The 20,672-nt window shown below is 33.0% G+C and overlaps 2 protein-coding genes across 3 annotated transcripts; both read left to right on the top strand.

Moving 5' to 3' along the window:
- Positions 1 to 1,158: 1,158 nt before the first annotated feature.
- On the top strand, positions 1,159 to 8,942 carry LOC132932192 (sodium/potassium-transporting ATPase subunit alpha-like). Of its 2 annotated transcripts, none has more exons than XM_060998441.1 (2): positions 1,159 to 1,615; positions 3,776 to 8,942. In XM_060998441.1, exon 2 carries the CDS (start codon positions 4,173 to 4,175, stop codon positions 7,188 to 7,190), a length of 3,018 nt encoding a protein of 1,005 aa, XP_060854424.1. In that variant the 5' UTR covers positions 1,159 to 1,615; positions 3,776 to 4,172; the 3' UTR covers positions 7,191 to 8,942. The 2 variants fall into 2 exon arrangements, with proteins under 2 accessions (XP_060854424.1, XP_060854425.1); XM_060998442.1 differs by lacking the exon at positions 1,159 to 1,615 and adding an exon at positions 2,428 to 2,574.
- Positions 8,943 to 9,506: 564 nt separating this feature from the next.
- On the top strand, positions 9,507 to 17,787 carry LOC132932193 (protein obstructor-E). Its single transcript, XM_060998443.1, has 5 exons — positions 9,507 to 9,661; positions 12,119 to 12,433; positions 16,137 to 16,337; positions 16,942 to 17,137; positions 17,494 to 17,787. Exons 1-5 carry the CDS (start codon positions 9,625 to 9,627, stop codon positions 17,654 to 17,656), a joined length of 912 nt encoding a protein of 303 aa, XP_060854426.1. The 5' UTR covers positions 9,507 to 9,624; the 3' UTR covers positions 17,657 to 17,787.
- Positions 17,788 to 20,672: the final 2,885 nt, after the last annotated feature.

Genomic DNA, 20,672 nt, shown 5'->3' with positions numbered 1-20,672 from the left:
GTATAATATAATAGAAGAGAAATTAGGATGGAAAAATGATGATGTGCTAATGAATATAATATAACGTACAATATAAAATGTTTGAAACAAAACAAAATGTACAGTGTATAATATTATTATTATTATTATGGTCGTTATAACGCATGTTGTATTGCATAGTTTATAAGACGACAGCCAGGAATGTTATATAATATTAAGGAGCGGAGTTGTAAATGAAATTGAAACGGTTTGGTTACGATGACATATCGTCACAAAATATACTGCTCGATTCCATCCTCACACGGGCAACTCTGATTTTTTAAGGAAAACTATAAACATTTTTTAGATACTTAAAAGTGGAAAATGCTTAGATACTCTTTAAATTCGTAGTACACATTAAGCATACTATACACGTAGAGATAGTTTGACTTTAGGCGAGTCTTCTGTTGCCCTAGGTTAACATACGCGGTGCTGTTCGGTAGTATCGCTTATACAACTCACATCGGCCCTCTACTTCCTCGAAGATTATAACGGAGGACGCAATGAGGATCTCTCGTACAACGACACTCACAAATCGAGAATCTATCGTTGACACAGAGTGGAAACGAGGTCAGTCTGTCTGCTGCCATAACTTACAACACTACCACCAACACCACCATCGCCGCCACCAACTCCACCATTATTCGTGCACTAATTTCATGCATTAGTCCCCCATAGTGATTTGTTATAAACGTCATGTAATAATAATAATTGGCGAATACGTAGTGAGTGCACCATCGGAGACAGTGGAGGCAGCGGCGGCCGGCACCTCTGAGACACATGGCAACGGCGTGAAATATCTCTGCGAGACGTTTTTTCGCGCAGTGGGTTTGTGTGCGAGAGAGATGGGACTGATTTGCGGGTGGGTGGGCGGATGGATAGATGGGTGTGGGTGCTGCTTGTGTAGGGCGAGAGGGCTACACGGACGATGGCGAACGGGTTACGGCGGGCGAGTGCGGAACGGCAACCGCGCCTGGCGCCTGGACGCCCGACGGATCCATAGGACCGCCGCCGCCACTACGCCGCCGCGCCGTTATGCCGAAACCCTCCTAGCCGCCCGTCGCACGGCGGTGGCCGCGCACGCGCGTCCCAGAATAGAACTTTACGCTACAAGCCCGCGCCGCCGCGGCTGACACGGCCGCCGGCCCGAAACGCCGCCTGAGAGGAGTTCAGCTGCTGCCGCCGTGAGCCGCGGGACCCGCGTTATTGTAACAGCTCTAACGCACTGGACAGATTTTTCTGTCTTTATTTTAAGACCATCACCAGAGACGGTTTTTTCTTTTTCCTTTTTCCTCTGTTTTTATTCCTTCTATCGCGTGTCTCCTCGGCGAACTCTCCGCCTGCCTTATCCCTACCACATCCCGATCCCGAAAAAACTCACCAATTATCCTACCACTGCTGCATATACGCGTCCGGTCTGGCTTCTATATTATTATTGTATTATTATTAAAATTTTCGTTATAATTATTAAATTTGTTCGCGATTCGTTAAGTGTTTTTTCAATTCATCGTTATTATAAAATAATTCGAAAAATTTATAAGTGCGACTCTGCGATCACCTGGATTACAATATTTGCGTGATTTGGATACCAAACTTGGTGAGTAGCGTCATCGTCGTACAGGCGTACAGCCGAGTATAATTTTCGTCTACCACCGTTGTTTAATTGTAATGCTAAAATAATATAATATAAATATACGTAGTGGTCATGTAACACTTGTGTTTATGCGTTATTTTGTTTTTATTTTCCATTTTCGTCGCATAACGATCTAACGATGTTTTATTTTTCAAAATTGTTTTTACATAACCTTAAAGTCGACATTTTTTTTCCACTTCTGTATATTTGGCGATTATTGTCAAAGTTGACGTGTGTGTGAAAACGGTGTGCTGTTATCGAACGGTGAGCGCGCTGGTGGCGGACGGGTGGCGAAATAGGTCGCGTCGGCGGCGAACGGGGGCTTGGCTCATGGGTGGGCGATGAAGGGACATACGGAATTGCGTGCGGGCCGGCGCGGGGGTAAATGTGGCGTGTGGGTCCGCACTGCGGCTGAGCCAACTATTCGTCTTAACCTAAAATATAGTTAACGTAATAATTCCAGTCAAACGATTGGATTTTTTTTCTGTTAATAGTTTTTATTAGTCTATGTTTTTATTTATTAAACTATTCCGGGCAGAACTTTTCAGTTCAGACATTCATGGCTAAAAAGAAATAGCAAAACACGCACTTGGGATGATTCGATTCGAATGAATCGAATTCGTTAATGCGAGGTCAGGGTCATTCGGTCACCAAACGCTCTTCCAGTAACTACATGTGTAATAAAGTCATGTCTTAAGGCTTATCTAAACTACATAATCCAATTTAGTTTTCATCGTTATTGAATTTATCCATAATTTAGAATTTAGGTGTTTTTTTTCGTACATTAACTATTCCATATTGCAGAAATATTAAGAACATTTAACGCATAAAACAAAAGAATATTATTAAATAAGTACGGTTAAAAACGAATATTGAGATTACATATGCAGAATTCGATTAAAGCTTTTGATTTTAAATTTTAAGTAAGTATCAAAATATGAGTTTTATTTTATAAATTAAATGTATTTAAAAATGAATAAATGCTAACAAAATAATATAATAACAAAGAAAGAAACATTAATTTTTATTGAATTCTATATAGTTATTAGTTACCATATGTTACTTAAACTTTATCATCTGATTAAATATTTCTAAGTCATAAATGTTTAGTATAAAGTAAATTTCTATATATATGTATTATACATGTATGAAAATGTATATGTATATAAAAGATTTTTAATGATTTTTAAAGTCAATAATACAAAAAACTATTTCCGTTTACTTTTTTATGCAATTGTATAGAGTATAATAAATTAAAACATATCTAAATTGTTTAATAATTTATTTTAAGATTCAAAATTTTAAGAATATAAAGTAAATAAATTATTTTCTATAAAAATATACAATTTTAAATTAAAACAAAATTTAATAATTGTTTTGGTCTTCGAAGATTTAAATAAATAAAATCATTGTTAGTTAAATCAGTTTTAAATAATAAACAGCTAAACGATCATAAATACTACTTTTAATAATTTTATATATTTATAATATAAGCAAATATATTGAAGCAAACTATCAAACAATCTTGGTTAAAATTTTTATTTTAATGTTAAATTATTGATTGAAATAAAATTATATTCTACTTAAATTTCTAAAATTTAGTCATTACCATTCCATTTATTGAATGTACATAATTATTTCTACTTACATCTAACTAATGAAAATTCGAAATAATTAAAATACATTTTTCTATAGGTAAATAGAAATATACATATTACTATAAGAATGAAATATAATTTTACTATAACATATTGCATATCTATTTGAGCTGTATGTAATTATATATAGGATAAGTTTCCGGTAATACATTTATAACGTTATGATATAAAACATAATATATTATAGTAGATCTTAATTGAAACATATTTTAGTGATTTAATTTAATTATCAAACAACATTAGGTAAAAAAATAAATGGTTGAAAAATAATTTTGGCACGATGATCGTATATGTATAGCGCGTTTCTGGATTACCGTCAAGGGTATTTAAATATAAATTGGGGGAAAAACTAAAATACCATTCCAATGTTAGCAATAGTATAATTTTTATCAATTAATTTACAATTCAATAAGCTAAAATATATTACTATTTTATTTTATTTTTTGTTTTTTTTTTTTTTGGGCAGAAAATCATCATGCGGGACAAGACGTCTTGATCCACGCTGATCCAGAATAACAACAGCACACACACATACACACTTCAGAAAATCGGAGTCACACTTTATTCTAAGTCTGTGATATTATTTAATATTTTTAAAAATGAACCTATTAGCCGTAATCGATTTTCTCGATCACAGAATAGAGATAGAATCGCCTATTTGTAATCAAATGAAAAGATCGTTATAAGTAGTATTATAAGTTGTTGACGTAAATTCGTTATTCCAATTAGTTAGTGTATTTATATATTTTGTAAAAATAATAATATTAATAATAATAACCATGAATTCCTATAAATATTTTTAAAACCGTAAACAGTTTTTAATTGTATTTTTACAACGAAAAGTCCCTTATATTCTGTCCAAAATGGGTTCCAAAGAGGCGGAAAGCGGTGGTGCCAAAACCGCCAAAATGAGCGATCTCAAAAAAGAAATCGACTTGGATGATCACCGGATACCGTTGCCGGAGCTATACACTCGTTATGAAACGGATCCAGAGAGAGGTTTAACGACCTCCCAAGCTAAGCGGTTATTGCTTAGGGATGGTCCTAATTCTTTAACCCCACCTAAGAGGACTCCTGCGTGGATAATCCTGTTGAAACACCTGTTTGAAGGATTTTCAATCCTGTTATGGACAGGTGCGGCCCTGTGCTTTTTAGCATATGGTATTCAATATTCCACATCTGAAGAACCACAGGAAGACAACCTATGGCTGGGTACAGTATTAGTACTTGTATGTGTAATAACAGGTGTTTTTGCTTACAGTCAAGAAGCAAAAAGTTCAAGAATTATGGATTCCTTCAAAAACATGGTACCACAATACGCCAACGTTGTGCGAGACGGTGAACGGAAAAACATACTGAGCTCAGAACTGGTAAGAGGTGACATTGTGGAAGTCAAGTTCGGTGATCGAGTTCCCGCCGACGTTCGTATTATCGAGGCCCATAATTTTAAAGTGGATAACTCATCTTTGACTGGAGAAACTGAACCACAACCTCGGGATTCGGCTGTATCTAAAGTACAAGTATTGGAAGCGAACAATTTGGCATTCTTTTCCACTAATGCGGTTGAAGGAACTGCAAAAGCTCTTGTGATACTTTGTGGTGATAACACTGTAATGGGGCGTATTGCTGGACTGACTACAAGGCTGGAACAAAGAGATACACCAATCGCTAATGAAATTCATCATTTCATGCATTTGATTTCTGCTTGGGCAATTTTCCTAGGAGTGTCATTTTTCATAATGGCATTCTTACTTGGATACCATTGGTTGGATGCTTTTATATTTTTGATCGGAATAATTGTCGCTAATGTACCAGAAGGTCTTCTCGCTACCGTGACCGTGTGTTTGTCTTTGACAGCAAAACGGATGGCATCGAAAAATTGTGTCGTAAAACATCTCGAAGCAGTCGAAACTCTTGGATCTACATCTACTATCTGTTCTGACAAAACAGGAACGCTGACTCAAAACCGCATGACTGTAACACATTTAAGTTATAATAAGGAAATAATTGAGGTGGATTACTTCAAAGACCCGACAGGTGTAACAGAAGAGGCTAGGAACACCAAAGCTTATCAGTCGCTTGTTAGAGGCGGGTGTCTTTGCAGTAGAGCTGAATTTATATGCGGACAAGATAATACACCAGTTTTAAAGAGAGAAGTCATGGGTGACGCGTCTGAAGCCGCTATAATTAAATTTTCCGAGCTTGCAGTAGGGGATGTTATGGCTTTCCGTGATCAACATAAAAAAGTAGCAGAAATTCCGTTCAATTCCTCCGATAAATTCCAAGTTTCAATTCACGCATTACCGTCAAAAGGACAATTGTTAGTTATGAAAGGAGCACCAGAAAGGATTTTAGCTCGTTGTACTAGAATGCGTTATGGTGACGGTGTTGTTGAATTGGACGAAAACATCAGACAAGAAATGGACGAAATCATTGAACAACTAGGAAGTTACGGTGAACGTGTTCTTGGTTTTTGTGATCTTTTTCTAAGTACAGATCAGTTTCCAATTGGCTTCAACTTTACCACAGATCCTCCTAATTTTCCTTTGACTGATTTGAGATTTTTAGGTCTGATGTCTATGATTGACCCTCCAAGACCTGGCGTTCCAGATGCCGTTGCTAAGTGCCGATCAGCTGGTATTCGTGTTATCATGGTAACTGGTGATCATCCCGTGACAGCTAAAGCTATTGCAAAGGCAGTGGGTATCATAACTGAAGGTTCTGAAACTCTTGAGGATATTGCTAAACGACGTCGAGTACCGGTATCATCTTTAGATCCACGGGAATCTACAACAATCGTTATACAAGGTTCATTATTAAGAGATATGTCCACCGAAGAACTGGAACACGTTTTAAGAACAAACAGAGAAATCGTATTTGCCCGGACTTCCCCAACACAAAAGTTGAATATTGTTGAAGGTTGTCAAAATTTGGGAGCTATCGTGGCTGTAACTGGAGATGGCGTCAACGATTCACCGGCTTTGAAAAAAGCAGATATTGGTATAGCTATGGGCATAACAGGTTCAGATGTATCCAAACAAACTGCCGACATGATATTATTGGACGATAATTTTGCATCTATTGTAACTGGAGTGGAAGAAGGGCGCCTTATCTTCGACAATTTGAAAAAATCTATAGCGTATACTTTGGCGTCCAACGTCCCGGAGATAACTCCATTCTTACTGTTCATCCTTAGTGGTATTCCGTTGCCACTCGGTGTTGTTGCCGTACTTTGTATTGATTTGGGAACTGACATGTGGCCAGCTATATCATTGGCTTACGAAAGGGCAGAATCCGATATTATGTTAAGACATCCCAGAAATCCATCAACCGACAAATTGGTAAACGGTAAACTTATTTTTGTCGCCTATGGCCAAATCGGAGTCATAGAAGCTGTAGCAGGATTTTTCTCGTACTTCGTCATTATGGCTCAATGCGGATGGTTACCGCGGAGATTGATTGGCATACGTAATGAATGGGATTCAAAGTCAGTTAATGACCTGGAAGACTCTTATGGCCAAGAATGGACATTTACGCATAGAAAAGAGCTAGAATATACCTGCCATACTGCCTTCTTCATAGCTATTGTTGTAGTGCAATGGGCTGATTTGATTATTTGCAAGACTCGTTACAATTCCATTTGCCACCAAGGTATGGACAATTGGGTTTTGAATTTCGGAATGGTTTTCGAAACATTAGCTGCCTGTTTTGTGTCTTACTGTCCTGGTATGACCGAGGTGCTCAAGACCTATCCCGTGAAAGCCGAATGGTGGCTCCCCGGTTTACCTTTTGCCGTAGTCATATTCGTTTATGACGAATGTCGGCGTTTTTGGCTCAGGACTCATCCAGGTGGATGGGTCGAACGACACACTTACTATTAAAATATTTTAAAGTATTTACAATAAAATTAAATAATAATCACTCATTGCGTCAATGTCCCTGTATAAAAAAATCAATTAATTAAAAACAGTTTTGCGCATAATGAATGCGTAAAAACCTCATTATTAAAAATTAAAAATGTATAGCTGTTATTGTTATTGATAGTTTTATTAGTTATTTATATATGCGAATTTTTTGAAAATATAGATTAAAGATTGGTAAAATTAAACGCTAAATTAAAAATGTCACCCCAAACTTAAAATGAAACCAATTTGTAATAATAATTATTATAATAAAAATGAGTGTTCATTTACCATAGGCCTAGATTATTAAATATTATGTAAGTAAAAAAAAAAAATCGTTGAACAATGCATAGTGTTGGATTAGATATTCATAAATGTTTTGTTATATACTATAATAATATATATAGTACAAGGCTGATCAAAAGTCTTAACTGAAAAATCATCTTAATTAAAAACTTTTGATCTTCCGCGTCTCTACATATTGTAATCCGGGCTGGTTTACGTGCAATTATGCTTAGAGGCTGAGCCATTATATATGTGTATACATTTTAAACAAATTGCCTGTAGAAAATTCAATGTATAGTATTTTGTTTGGAGTAAAAAACTGAAAAAAAATCGAAAAAAAAATTTAAATAGTTATTGCATTTTTAGTTTTGTTATGAGTTAAAAAAAAATATTATCAATAAAGTATAAGTGTTATGCGTATAATTAAACTAGGGCAAGGATTGGAAGATAAATTACAAAACCAAAATCTCGTTCTCAGCACTAATAGCTGGTACCAACCTTTAAAAATAAAATTGTCGTCTTAAATAGTCTATATAATATATTATAAAATATACATACGTATTTAATTGTTCGGCGTTTTCAACTGATTGTACACATTTTCAATAGATACATATTATATTATATAGCTTATTATTATTGTATTGGGTATTATAAGTTAGACAATTGTTTGTTTTTTTTTTTACATTTTTTTCCTGTAAGTTGTGCCTTATTTATTTCATTTATATTTTGTTTCTTGGCTGGATATGTATAATTTGTATTACCTTTTATTTGTTCTTTTCTTGTTTTTAATACTTATATACGATTATACATATATGATAATTACGATTATACGATATAATAATATACGCTATTCGTTTTTATCTTATTGTAGACAAAACGCTTTTTATAGTTGATTTCACAAAGGCAACAATAACTTATCTTTAAGAATAAATAAAAAAAAAAATCGTATACTTGTCATTTGATCTATAGCTTACCACCTACTAAAAAAAAAAAAACATTATTATTATGTTTATAGTATAACATGTAAAACGAAAAAAAAAATAATAATAATATTTTTAAGGCAGTTATTTTTTTTTTTTTTTATATATATATAAATATTATATTTAGTGCAGACGTAGGACGAAAAATGTTGTTGAATAGAAGGTTTATAAATTGTAATTCTGTACGCTTTTAATATCCATTAAATAAATTGTAAAGCTACAAAACTTAACCATATATTATATTATTATTATTATACATAGTGATTTTTTTTTTTTTTTTTTTTTAATGAAACAAACCATTGTAAAACTTCGGGTATTTAGTTACTATGTAATGTTATATTATTGTTCGGCTATCTCGTGCTGTATGTGCATAAGACAAAACACGCAAAAAAATAAAAATCATATTTCAGAGATTTAATGGTAATGTATGTTCCGAATAAAAGTCCTGTATACAAAGACATTTAAATTTGACTTTTATTTTATCCATCACGTAATACAGACTTTCTCATCGTCATAATCATAATCACGTTCACCTCACAATATTATTATCATCCTATCCTCTATACGTTCCTCTATACGTACACGACAAAGAAATTATGTATATTATATTCTTTGTCTTGCTGGTTTCGAATTTTGAAATTCGTCTTGCGAAAAAGCAACAACGAATAGAGTATAATATAAAAAAATGCATTCAAACGTTTGAGTAACATATATTATATATATATATATATATATAAGTAGGTATATATTATACTCTATAACAGCTATAAGACGTAACAATATTATTATTATTATCATCGAAACCTATGTCGGCAGCGTCGCTTAAATAAAAAAGCGTCGTGGCGTTATGAATAAAATCGTATTAGCATCCGGCGACGTGCATATGTATATAATAAAATCACGTTTGTATCGCCCAAAGCCGTTATTAATGGTCGGCGTGGTTGTGGTGTACGCGGGAGAACTGAGAAGTGGTTTTCTCAGAACGAAGGTGAATACATTATAATAATACGCTGGTTATTTTATTATTATTATGATTATTATTATTATTATTATTATTATTACTATTATTATTATTTTTTTTCTCGTGTCCGTGCCTGCGTCGTTCACAATCATTCGCGATCGAAAGGTCTACAAACCACACGTACAACATGGACGTAAGACTCGTCGCCATTATTTTGTGCCACAGTAAGTAGCATAATGAATCAATTAAGTCATATATATTATTATTACTATAATATATTATATACCTACCTATAATATCTATATATCCGCTTGTTTTGTTCTTATTTTAACGCATGCAATATATCATGTTACTATTATAATACGCTTTACACGTATTTACCTATTAAACGCGGTGTTCGTCGAGAAAATATTATTTTTTTTAAAAATATGCCTATAACAAATAAAAAGAAAGTATGTAGCGTATAATATCGTATACGTTCAATTTCTCGACACATGCTCGTCTAAAATAGTATATAAATGTATGAGGTTGTTGGTTTTGTTTTCATAATATACATTTTATGCATCAATATTATTATATTTGAATATGATATTATGCAGGTAGCCACGTTATTTGAAACCATAAATCGATTATATATATATATATATATTACTACATGCTTTTACACTTTTCTATATTTTTGAGCTTTTTCGGTGTAGATGGTGTAGTGTTATGTCAATATTAATATCGCTTTTTAATTTTTAACGCATTATTATATTGTGTATGTAATATGCGCAAGGGTGAATTTAGGTAGTAGGTATTTGTTGAAAAATCGTTTTTATTCGCCCTCACAATATGCGTGTATTTGATATTTAATAAAAAGATTATGTATACTGACAGTACTGTAATATTATAAAACCCTACTGATTTTATTACATTCGGGATTACTATCGTCTTAATACTTTTTTTCAAATAAATAATTTATAATAAGAAATAATTGAAAACTGTTTCTTGGCGTCCGACGTATAAAATATAATATAGACGGAATAAAAAAGCGGTATCCCACTCCTTTTTGCCCTCTCGTGGTGAATCGACAATACCATATTATATATTATTATATATGTATATGTTAAATCATACGTACAAACGGCATTCACTCGAACTCACGAACGGACGCGCTTGAATTCGTGACTGGTACCCGGCAACGATTTACAATAAACAGTACAATCTGACCTTGGATTTACCCCTAAAGAAATAAACGTTCGAAACAAATTGACTTTGATACGTATGTAAAAAAAAAATGCCAAACAATAAAAATAGTAGTATAGGTTTTAAAGATTGAGGATTTTCCCCTATTCCCCAAAGCAGAACGTATAAAGATTATTCAATTCTCTGATAGACTAAAAAGGGGTAGAGGTGATTTATAAAAAAAAATATTCACCTTTTTATTTAATTTACATATTAGGTAGCAACCTTTTTATGTTTAATGCATTTACCTCAACTGTTCGATTAGAATATTCATTACATGTCAACTGGAATTTTAGTTATTATTTTCCTCTGTTCATGAGGTATAATTTATTTTAGTGTTTTCTTTTTCTTTCTTGGTAACATTGCAAATAAGATGGAGAGGGATTGGGATTCGATTATTGAATTAAAAAATTATTTTATGTCAATCTCTTTCATTGTGCGGTGCTCGGGTCTACTGGTGTCCATATTTTATGATATTTTTGTTTGTAATGATGACGAGTGTGTGTTTTCGACTTTCGGTGCAAAAATAACACGATATCGATGTGCCCGCGCTTGAGGCCGTTAAACCTTTTACTCTTCTACTATAGGCTCGCTGGACACCGTCCAAGTATTAATACTCGACGCCGCTGTGGAATTCGTGAGAACGCGGCAAATTCCTAATAGTCTGCGTCGGATGGCGTGGTGATTAAAAATACGTCTATTTGACACAAACCTCCCCTCCTCTCATTTTGCGTTTTTAGTCAGCGGTAGTATATTATTATAATAGTATTTTTTTCTGGAGAAATAATGTTTCGCGTGAAACTTCTAACGACCAATCAGCCTCAGACGTCTTTTCAAAACATAGAAACGACGAATAGGTGAGCGTATTTTCGGAGATTCGCGGTGGTGTAAGGACGGTCAATATACCACTTATTGTATATATACATAATATATACAGCGTTATAATTTAGGTCGTGCAAATGTGCTTAGGCGAGAGAACCAACGAAATTTTTCTTTTTCTTTAGTACTATGTGAATATTATCATATAATATATATATATAAAGAAGTATACTCGACGTCCTTTTTTGTCCCTTTTGTTCTCGATCTCTTTCTGTGAATAGCACAACATAGTTCCCCACTGCTGCAAATGTACATAATATAATAAGGTTTTGTGTGCTTTTTCCCACGTGACAATAACGCAGAACTAGTAATATATATATAATATATAAATGCGGTAACAGATAAGCACCCATTACAACACCTACAAAACAAACGCCTAAAAGCTTTTTCGTAATACAATACATTATACGCGTCGCAAGGTCTTATTACCTACTGTTATTATATTATATTACTATATGTGTACACTTCGACTACACTTCTCCCACGCGTTCGTAATATAAAAGACGAATGCTATAGATCATCGTGTGTGCGGGCGTCTTATAATAATAATAATAATAAACGAATCGTTTCCGCAGTCGCTCTGTTGAGCGGCCAGTCCACTGGTGGTAGAAAACGGCCGCCTACCACGACTACGGTGGCACCCCGTCATCGACCGACCGCCGTTATTGAGGACGAAGATTTGGCCGATCAGCTACAGCAGGAGAGCGAGTGTCCAGAGCCGAACGGTTTCTTCGCGGACGCCAGCCAATGCGACAAATACTACGCGTGCTCGGATAACAAGATCACCGAGAAGCTGTGTCCGGACGGCATGGTGTTCAACGATTACAGCTCGCAGCAAGAGAAGTGTGACCTTCCATTGAACATCGACTGTTCACAAAGGCCCGCCTTGCGTGAGTATATTTATACATATATAAGATAATGCGTGTACGTACTCTGAATGACGCTATCAAAAGCCTGAACGGACTTACAGTGTCGGTGCCTTTTATCGAAATCGAATTTTTCACCTGACATTTTAATACTTTAAAACCTGAGTAATTGCAATAGTGTGATTATACATTTAATTTTCTCTATTCTAGAAAATGTTGATACGCAGAAAGTGGTTTTTGCTATATAACACCCACGTTTTACTTATAATAATATATCATTGATATAATGATTTGTAATAATTTGTGAAACGCGTGAATATATAACACATATATAAATCCTATTCGATTAAACTATCCCGTCATCCATATATCAAACCAGAAAATTAGTAATTGTAACAATTCCTGCTTTTCGAATCACATTGTTTGCACCCGGGATACTCGCAGGGCTTGTCACGATTCCTGATGATTTCATCAAATTTGGAAATATCGTGTATATCGTGTAGTGCTATAATATTATACATAAGTATTTATCATCATAAGCCGCAAAAACATTAATCAATTTTTTTTCCAAGTTTTTTCTCATCCGAATTTTGATAAAGTATACTCTATACAAGTAAATTATTAAATAACTATAAAAAGTCCATCAAATTTTTTTGAAAAAAATCCAAAATATATACGTTATATATTTTAAGAGTTTAATATTGTCCCTTCCAAATCACGCATAAAATATCTGAAGTAAATGTTCTGCCCAAACTCGACCGATCTGCGACGCGCATGAAAGTCTTCCGCGATAAATCATCGACACGGTCACGCCAACCATTTAACCATTTCCGCAGTATATTATCGTAATATGGATATTATTTTCAATAACATTCCAATACCATTTTGTGCGACGGATAAATCCGCAAACTCACCGCGACTTAACTGTGGTAATATACGAACAACACAATAATCGTCGATATTAAAATTCGTAGCGTACGATAATAATAGAATTATATTACGTCGTCATATACCTACGTATTACTGTTTATGCATAAAAGTCTGTGGGGCGCCGCGTGGGCGGTGGTTTGCGAAAGCGAGTCCGCGCGGTTGCTCGCGTATACCTATTTGTCGCCGCGATTTCGTGCGAGGGCGTCGGACACCCCGATCGATCAGGCACGTGGTCGTCGTGTATCGCGTTGTTATTGCAATAATAATATTATTATCAATACGATTAATAGCATTACCACCGTCGTAGTCGTCGTTATGATTATTATAATATTGTACGTAAACGGTTGACGACAATAATAATATTATAATAATATAAATGTGGCGACTGCGCGCGCGACTGGACGCGGTGCCAACAAAATAATATAACGCTCGCGACGAGGAGACGAAGAAAGAAAAAACCGTCGTGTGACGTGAACTGTACGCGGCCGACGCGTCTTATTTTAGGCGTACCTTTTCGAGCCGGCCGACGCGTGTTAATTATAGCGCGCGAGTTTTACGCGCAAAGACACGCGGTGGCGGTGGCGGCGGTAGCGGTCGTCCGCGTCACGCAGTTTTTTCGATTATAACATATTTATTATTATCACGTTATTTTTTTCATGTGAATATTTGTGTAAAATAATATTATAATGATATCGTGATCGTTATGTAATATTATTTTATATTATTATATTGTGTACGTGGTCGGGCGCAGTTTATGTAGAAAGTTTAGATTATATTATTATGCATAAACACTATTAACGCTGCGTCCGTCTTGTATACGGCACGCTGTAATAATATATTATTATTAAATATTAAATATTTTTGGCGAACGATGTGTTCAACGTCGATTGCGTAAATTATACATAAATACCGCTAAACGCTTCCAAGCTTTCTAGATATAAATTATACATTATATGTATCCGGGGATGGAATTTTATCCATTTTCGTTCAGTCTTAACGTTTTTATTTAAATTTCTTATCACAAAATACTGTTGTCATTTTATGGTCAAGCGAGAGTAAATTGTAGGTGAAATCGACGTTGATTTTAAAAATTATTACCTTACGGAAACGTAAGCTGCCTTTGTCCTTTTATATTTCGAATACACATAATACTGCGTGAACGCCTCTCACAGTAATACCGACCCTGCTCCCACAAGCTTATCGATGACAGTCCAGACTGCAATACGTGTTATTATTTAAGGCGAAACGTGTCTCGGGAGTAGCCACATTAAATAAACAACAAATGTTGACATTGGTCAGGAATTCAAAACGAATAGAAATTTTTAAATTACCATTTATACGCATAGATACGTTTACGGCGATAGTCTATCGCGATCAATGTCACAACATCAGGGTACCTAACCGTTTCGATAATAATATTATATTTCTTACGACATCTGCTATAACGCGGATTATTGGATTATTATACAATATATAATACAATTATATATAATATATATACGATTTTGACTCTCTCTCTCTCTATATATATATATATATATATCATGCAGTACTTATACATAATGTGTGCTATAACTTGTATTTCATGTACCTGTAACGCTAATAGTCATTTTTATTACGTAATATCGTACGACCAAGTGCAAACCAAGTCTTTCAGTAGTCGTACACTTTATATATAATACATATATTATAACATAATATTGTACATGCAGGAAACCACAAAACTGTAGGTATCTGTGGCGTTCACATGTAGAGGAAGCAGACGAGGGCGTATAAAAGTTAGATTAGTCCACGTTAGTTATCTCGTATAAAGTATAATATACGGACTTATTCGTATTAGTATAATATAGGTAATAATATATATTGTATACCATTAAAATTCCGAGTACATATTATTATTATTATTATTTTAACGCGACGACAACATTTTTTGGTATGATATGATGTGATATTATATTAAATTCAACTTTCGAGAAATTTCAAGGATGAAATTTCCATATAAACATCAATTAAATCGTAATACTCTATCCATTTGTTCGTTATTAATTATATGCAGACCTTTAGTACACGCGTACTGTAACATTGAAAATTTAACGACGGCAAATTATAATGTTCGTTCTTTCCTTTCTTTATGAAAACTCTAATAACATATTATAATGTTAACACGTATTATAACAACCGTGTCCACATGGTATAGACAAATTAATTTCCCTTTTTTTTTAATGCGGCTTTTAATGATAATAATAAAAAAATTACAAAATATACTATTATAATCATAACGGTGAAATAAACAATTTTTGGCATACACATATGGTTTATAATATTAAATATTATGCAATGTGTTAATAAACATTTGCAGCGATATGATAAATAAAACCATGACAGTTTTTATGTCCGATAATAAATCGATCCCGCAGCATTTACTCGTATAAATTAATTTGTAACTTTTCGTTTTCTAAACAAAGTATACAAGCGCTGTTAGGAGTGTTAGGACATTAAATCTGTTTTGGATCCATAAATATCATACCGACATTCTCTACGATACTGCTAAATAACCGAGAATGAAAAGTATAAACTATAAGTGCGTATAATGTACGAATGTGTTCTATAAAAACTTTTTGTCCAAAATGATTGATGGTATGTGAGTCAACTCGCGCGAATTGTAAAGTTCGATAATAAACTAAAAAACTAGCAAATATAACGTCATACGAGATGACCGTTGGGAGAATAGTATTTCATTAAGTTACATAGTAAAGCTTCACTTTCATTAATTTAATTTATATATTTTTATTTCCAGAGCCACCTCAACCAGCCGAACATTGTCCTAGACAAAATGGTTATTTTGCGCATGAGAATCCAAAAATTTGTGACAAATTTTATTACTGCGTGGACGGTAAATTTAACGCGATCACGTGTCCGGGTGGTTTAGTGTACAACGAAAAATCTGGCATTTGCACGTGGCCAGATGAAGCCAAGAAAAAAGGATGCTCGTCGCAAGGTAAATAATAAAACTATACAATATTTTCATCTATTCTTCTGCAGCATTTTCAAAATCGTATCGCGATAATTTAATTGTTTACTCGCGACATACTTGTCAGAAATTCACCACTATTTCTGTAACCATGTTATTCCGTTTCCGGCCATAGGATACGCTATAATAAACCGCAGAGAAAAAACCATACAATCCGCGTACAGACGCGGGATATGTTAATGTTTGTTCGACTGCCAAAATGAGCACGAGATTTTGGACCGATATCAAAATACGTGGTAAACGCGCTAAACTCCCACCGCCGGCGATTTATTTTATTTTTGCAGCTCGGCTTTTTTCATAGTTATTTATATATTCAGTCCTATACATCGTTTTCTTTCTGTTAAATCGTTTATCGAAAAAAATATATATATTTATGTAATTATAAATGTACATATTATAAACTATACTAAACGAAAATAATATAATTGAAATAGATATTATTTATATATTATATTTTATACTGTTAAATTATCACGTCATCAGCTATCGCATAACTATAGTAATATTATAGCCGTAAAATACATATTATATTCTCGTCATAACTGTTATTTGGATTGTATATTATGTTTAGATGTATTCAATTTCCGATGTCCCAATGTGACTTCTGATATTGCGCTACAACATCCCAGATATGCAAATCCCGAAGACTGTCAATTTTTTTATGTTTGTGTCAACGGCGACACGCCAAGGAGAAATGGCTGCAAAATGGGACAGGTGTTCAACGAAGCGTCGGGAAAATGTGATTGGCCGAGAAATGTTCCCGAGTGGTAAGAAAAAAAATCTATGTTATTTATAGAATAAAAGCGTCGAAAAACGATCTCGTATTTATGAAGACAAGTATATTATTATAGACATATATATTTTTGGTCGCTGAAAATCATTATATAATCGTAATCGTCCTCTGATAAATTTCACGTAAATAAAAACGAACGAAGTAACGAGTCGAGTGCATTATCAATAATAATATTATGTAGATTATATAACAGACGTAAATTATTAACCGTAATGGTAGTTCGAAAGCCGGAACGTTTTTCTTTGGCTTCAGTATAAATTATGCATGGGTTGCTGACTTCTCATGTACTTAACTATAATAATAATTTATCGTGACGAATTTGTTTTCCAGTGCCGATTGGTATAAAGGCGTATTGACAGACGAAGAACTTTACAATCTCGAGAATCCAAAACCCAAAGAAACATCAAAGGAGAAAGAGGCGGCGGCGGCGAGCAGACGAAAGCCATCAAGACCATCAACTACAAAACGTACTGTCGTAGAAGACGATGAATGAAATTAACTAATTGTTATTTTGTAATTCGATATTTTCAATAACTGTATCAGGGAAACTGATCTCATTTGGACATTAAGTCGAAGTTAAAAATAAATGATATATTTTCACAATAAACGATACCTAAACCTGTTCTTTGTTTTAATATTAAATAATAATATTATGCTAATTAAGATTTTTTACACCTCATGAGTGTATGATACAAGTACACTTATTATCAATGATTACTTATTTATTATATATTTTTGCAAAATATAAATAATCGTTTTTATTCAGTATTTAGGTCATGAAAAAAATTAAAATGTCATCATGCAACCTGTTTGACCATTATGTCTGCTTGAAATGTAAATTATTGTAAATACTCGTACTATGATGCTATTCACAACCAATTTGAATATAATAAGGTAAGGTAAAATATACCATTATCTACAAAATTCTACGCTGCAGTAACTCATACATGATTTATTTGCAATGGTATTTTTAACACTTTTTTAACATTATCCTAAAAAAATCTCACCGAAATTCGGTGTAAATTGATTTTTATGTTAAACGATAAAAGAAAAAAGAAAAAATCCTTACTGACCTACTATATAGTGTCAAGGTCTGGCACCATAAGTTGCTGCAATTTTCAATGCATTATTTAAGAGGGAAAAATGTAATAAAGTGAAATGTTTACTCGCAGAGCTTATTGTTTTTTTAATTAAATTAAAGTTTAATCATTAAACTATTATGACTATTTTTTTATAATACTTACTTATAATGTATTTTGAAACGCTAAGTCAAAATTCTTATTGTGTTTTGATTAGAACAAAATGATATCCGAGGGTTGACATTAATAGATAGTGATCGACTGGCCACTCAATAATCTCCTGAAAATACATTTTACCAATCTTATCATTATAGAATATAATAATTAAATGAAAATAAATTAATGATAAGTTGCATCTTACAGAGATAGCCCTTGCTAAGTATTATTGATAAACCAGTTAAAAAATAAATTTATGATCTGCAGGTAAAAACTAAAAATGTTGTCATGCAATAACACGTGGTTATGTGTCACTTTATTTCGTATTATATGCCGAATCTGCGATTATAGTCTATACACGTGCACATCATTGTTTGTTAAATTTTTCAGTATCATTATAGTACAGAAGATTTTTACACTATAATAAAATTTAATTGTATTTAATTTTATTATGATATATTTTGAAGTATCAATAGCAAGCAATTTTTATTATATACCCTTTGGTTATAAAGGGAATATTTTATTGTTTAACTGCTATCACCACTATTTGAGATTTAAATATCTACTCAAGTTGACATTATTCACTTTATACATCTACGTCAAGGGCCCCAAATACAATATTGGGACCCTGCACTAAATGTTTGTCCGGGCCCTTTATAAAACTTTATAAAAATTACAAATAAATTCCAATGGGCCCATGGGCCCTTAAAATAGCCGGGCCCCTGTACTCAAGGTCCATCAGCCCCCCTTGTGGAAGCATTGTCTACATCACAGCTAGTGTATAATAATAATAATAATAATGTGAAATATCTTAAGTACAATACTTTTAGACTACATTTGATGGTAAATTAAAACCAAATATACGCCAATCCAAAAAATACGGTCGAAGAAAATCATTAATAATATGGTAACTATGAAACAAAAGTTGCGTTAAACACACTCCGGGTGTTCTATATATTATGTTCCATACTTATATTATATTGGTATCTAAGTAGTATAAGAATTTAAGGAGAAAAAAATAACTATCGTCGCGTTCTGTATAGATGTGAGCGTGAACAGAGTTGTCCAGGAAAAAAAAACTGTATTAAACTATAAACTATTATAGTAATATGCTTATTGTTAACCATACGCCATGGTTAGTGCACAATTTTATAAATATTTATTTTTAAATGAATATTTGTAGTACCTTTATTCAGTTTTTGTACCTGTATAAAGGAAAAAACTGAAATGAAAAACAGTCATTGAAAATCGAAGGTAAACAGTGTATAATTGTGTAAAAATACACATGCGTATCATATTACGCATACAATGCTGAATTTCCTATAAGCGTGGATGTGGATAAATTATGTTATATTATATGTAGTTAATAGACAATAGTTGTAGTGCAATTAAACTATGAAAAAATACTGAAAAATGTTTGTGTGCTTTAGAAAATGTATTTAAATTACATTTTTAATAACATTCTAAATTGTTAACTGTTGCCGAGATAAAGGTTTAAGTTTAATCCGTTTTTAAATTAATATATATTTTTTTTCGTAAAATACCACAAAAAAAATTATATTAAAAACAGGTCTCACGTTGTAATATATTAGTCTTTTAGTTTTTAATTTTGTAAAAGGTCTTTCTTTGCTACATCGCATATTGTGTACACAAAAATTATATAAATCATGACAGTGACAAATTAGCAGGTCTTCAAAAGTCCAGAACTCAGATACGCACTCTGTGTATTGTGTAGTTCGTTGCCACTAAATAAATTGTACAGTATGTTTTTTTTTTTGTCACTAATCGTCGTTTTTTTAGTAGAAAATATTTTTTTTTAGACACAAATAAGGGGCTTTATGGCTTATAAATTAATAATTTATAAGCAATAACTTATTATTAATAATTTAGGTACGGATTTATATGTAATAAAAATATATAAATATGGAAGTATAATTTATAAATTATGCGCTAAAATATCAAAATATATTGGTAAAAAACATTTTTTTTCTGTATAAGTACAATGCATTTATGGAAAAAATACATCAAATATAATTATAAGAATATCGAAATTATGTGTTGCATTGAATAATTACAACTTCTTTTAAATTATTGATGTTAAAATCGCCTATTAGGTCTCAAAATATTTTTAAAATGGCTAAACGATCGTTTCACATTGATGTAATTAGAGCATATTAATTGAAGCACGTAATTCTAAAGGCAACAATTCCAAATTTTTAGAAAGGTGTCTGCTAATCATTATTTCATTTATCGTTTTAAAATCAATATAGCATG

The sequence above is a fragment of the Rhopalosiphum padi genome, chromosome 1 (assembly GCF_020882245.1).
Source record: "Rhopalosiphum padi isolate XX-2018 chromosome 1, ASM2088224v1, whole genome shotgun sequence".
NCBI classification, from domain to species: Eukaryota; Metazoa; Arthropoda; class Insecta; order Hemiptera; family Aphididae; genus Rhopalosiphum; species Rhopalosiphum padi.
This window is presented reverse-complemented; position numbering and strand designations above follow the sequence as displayed.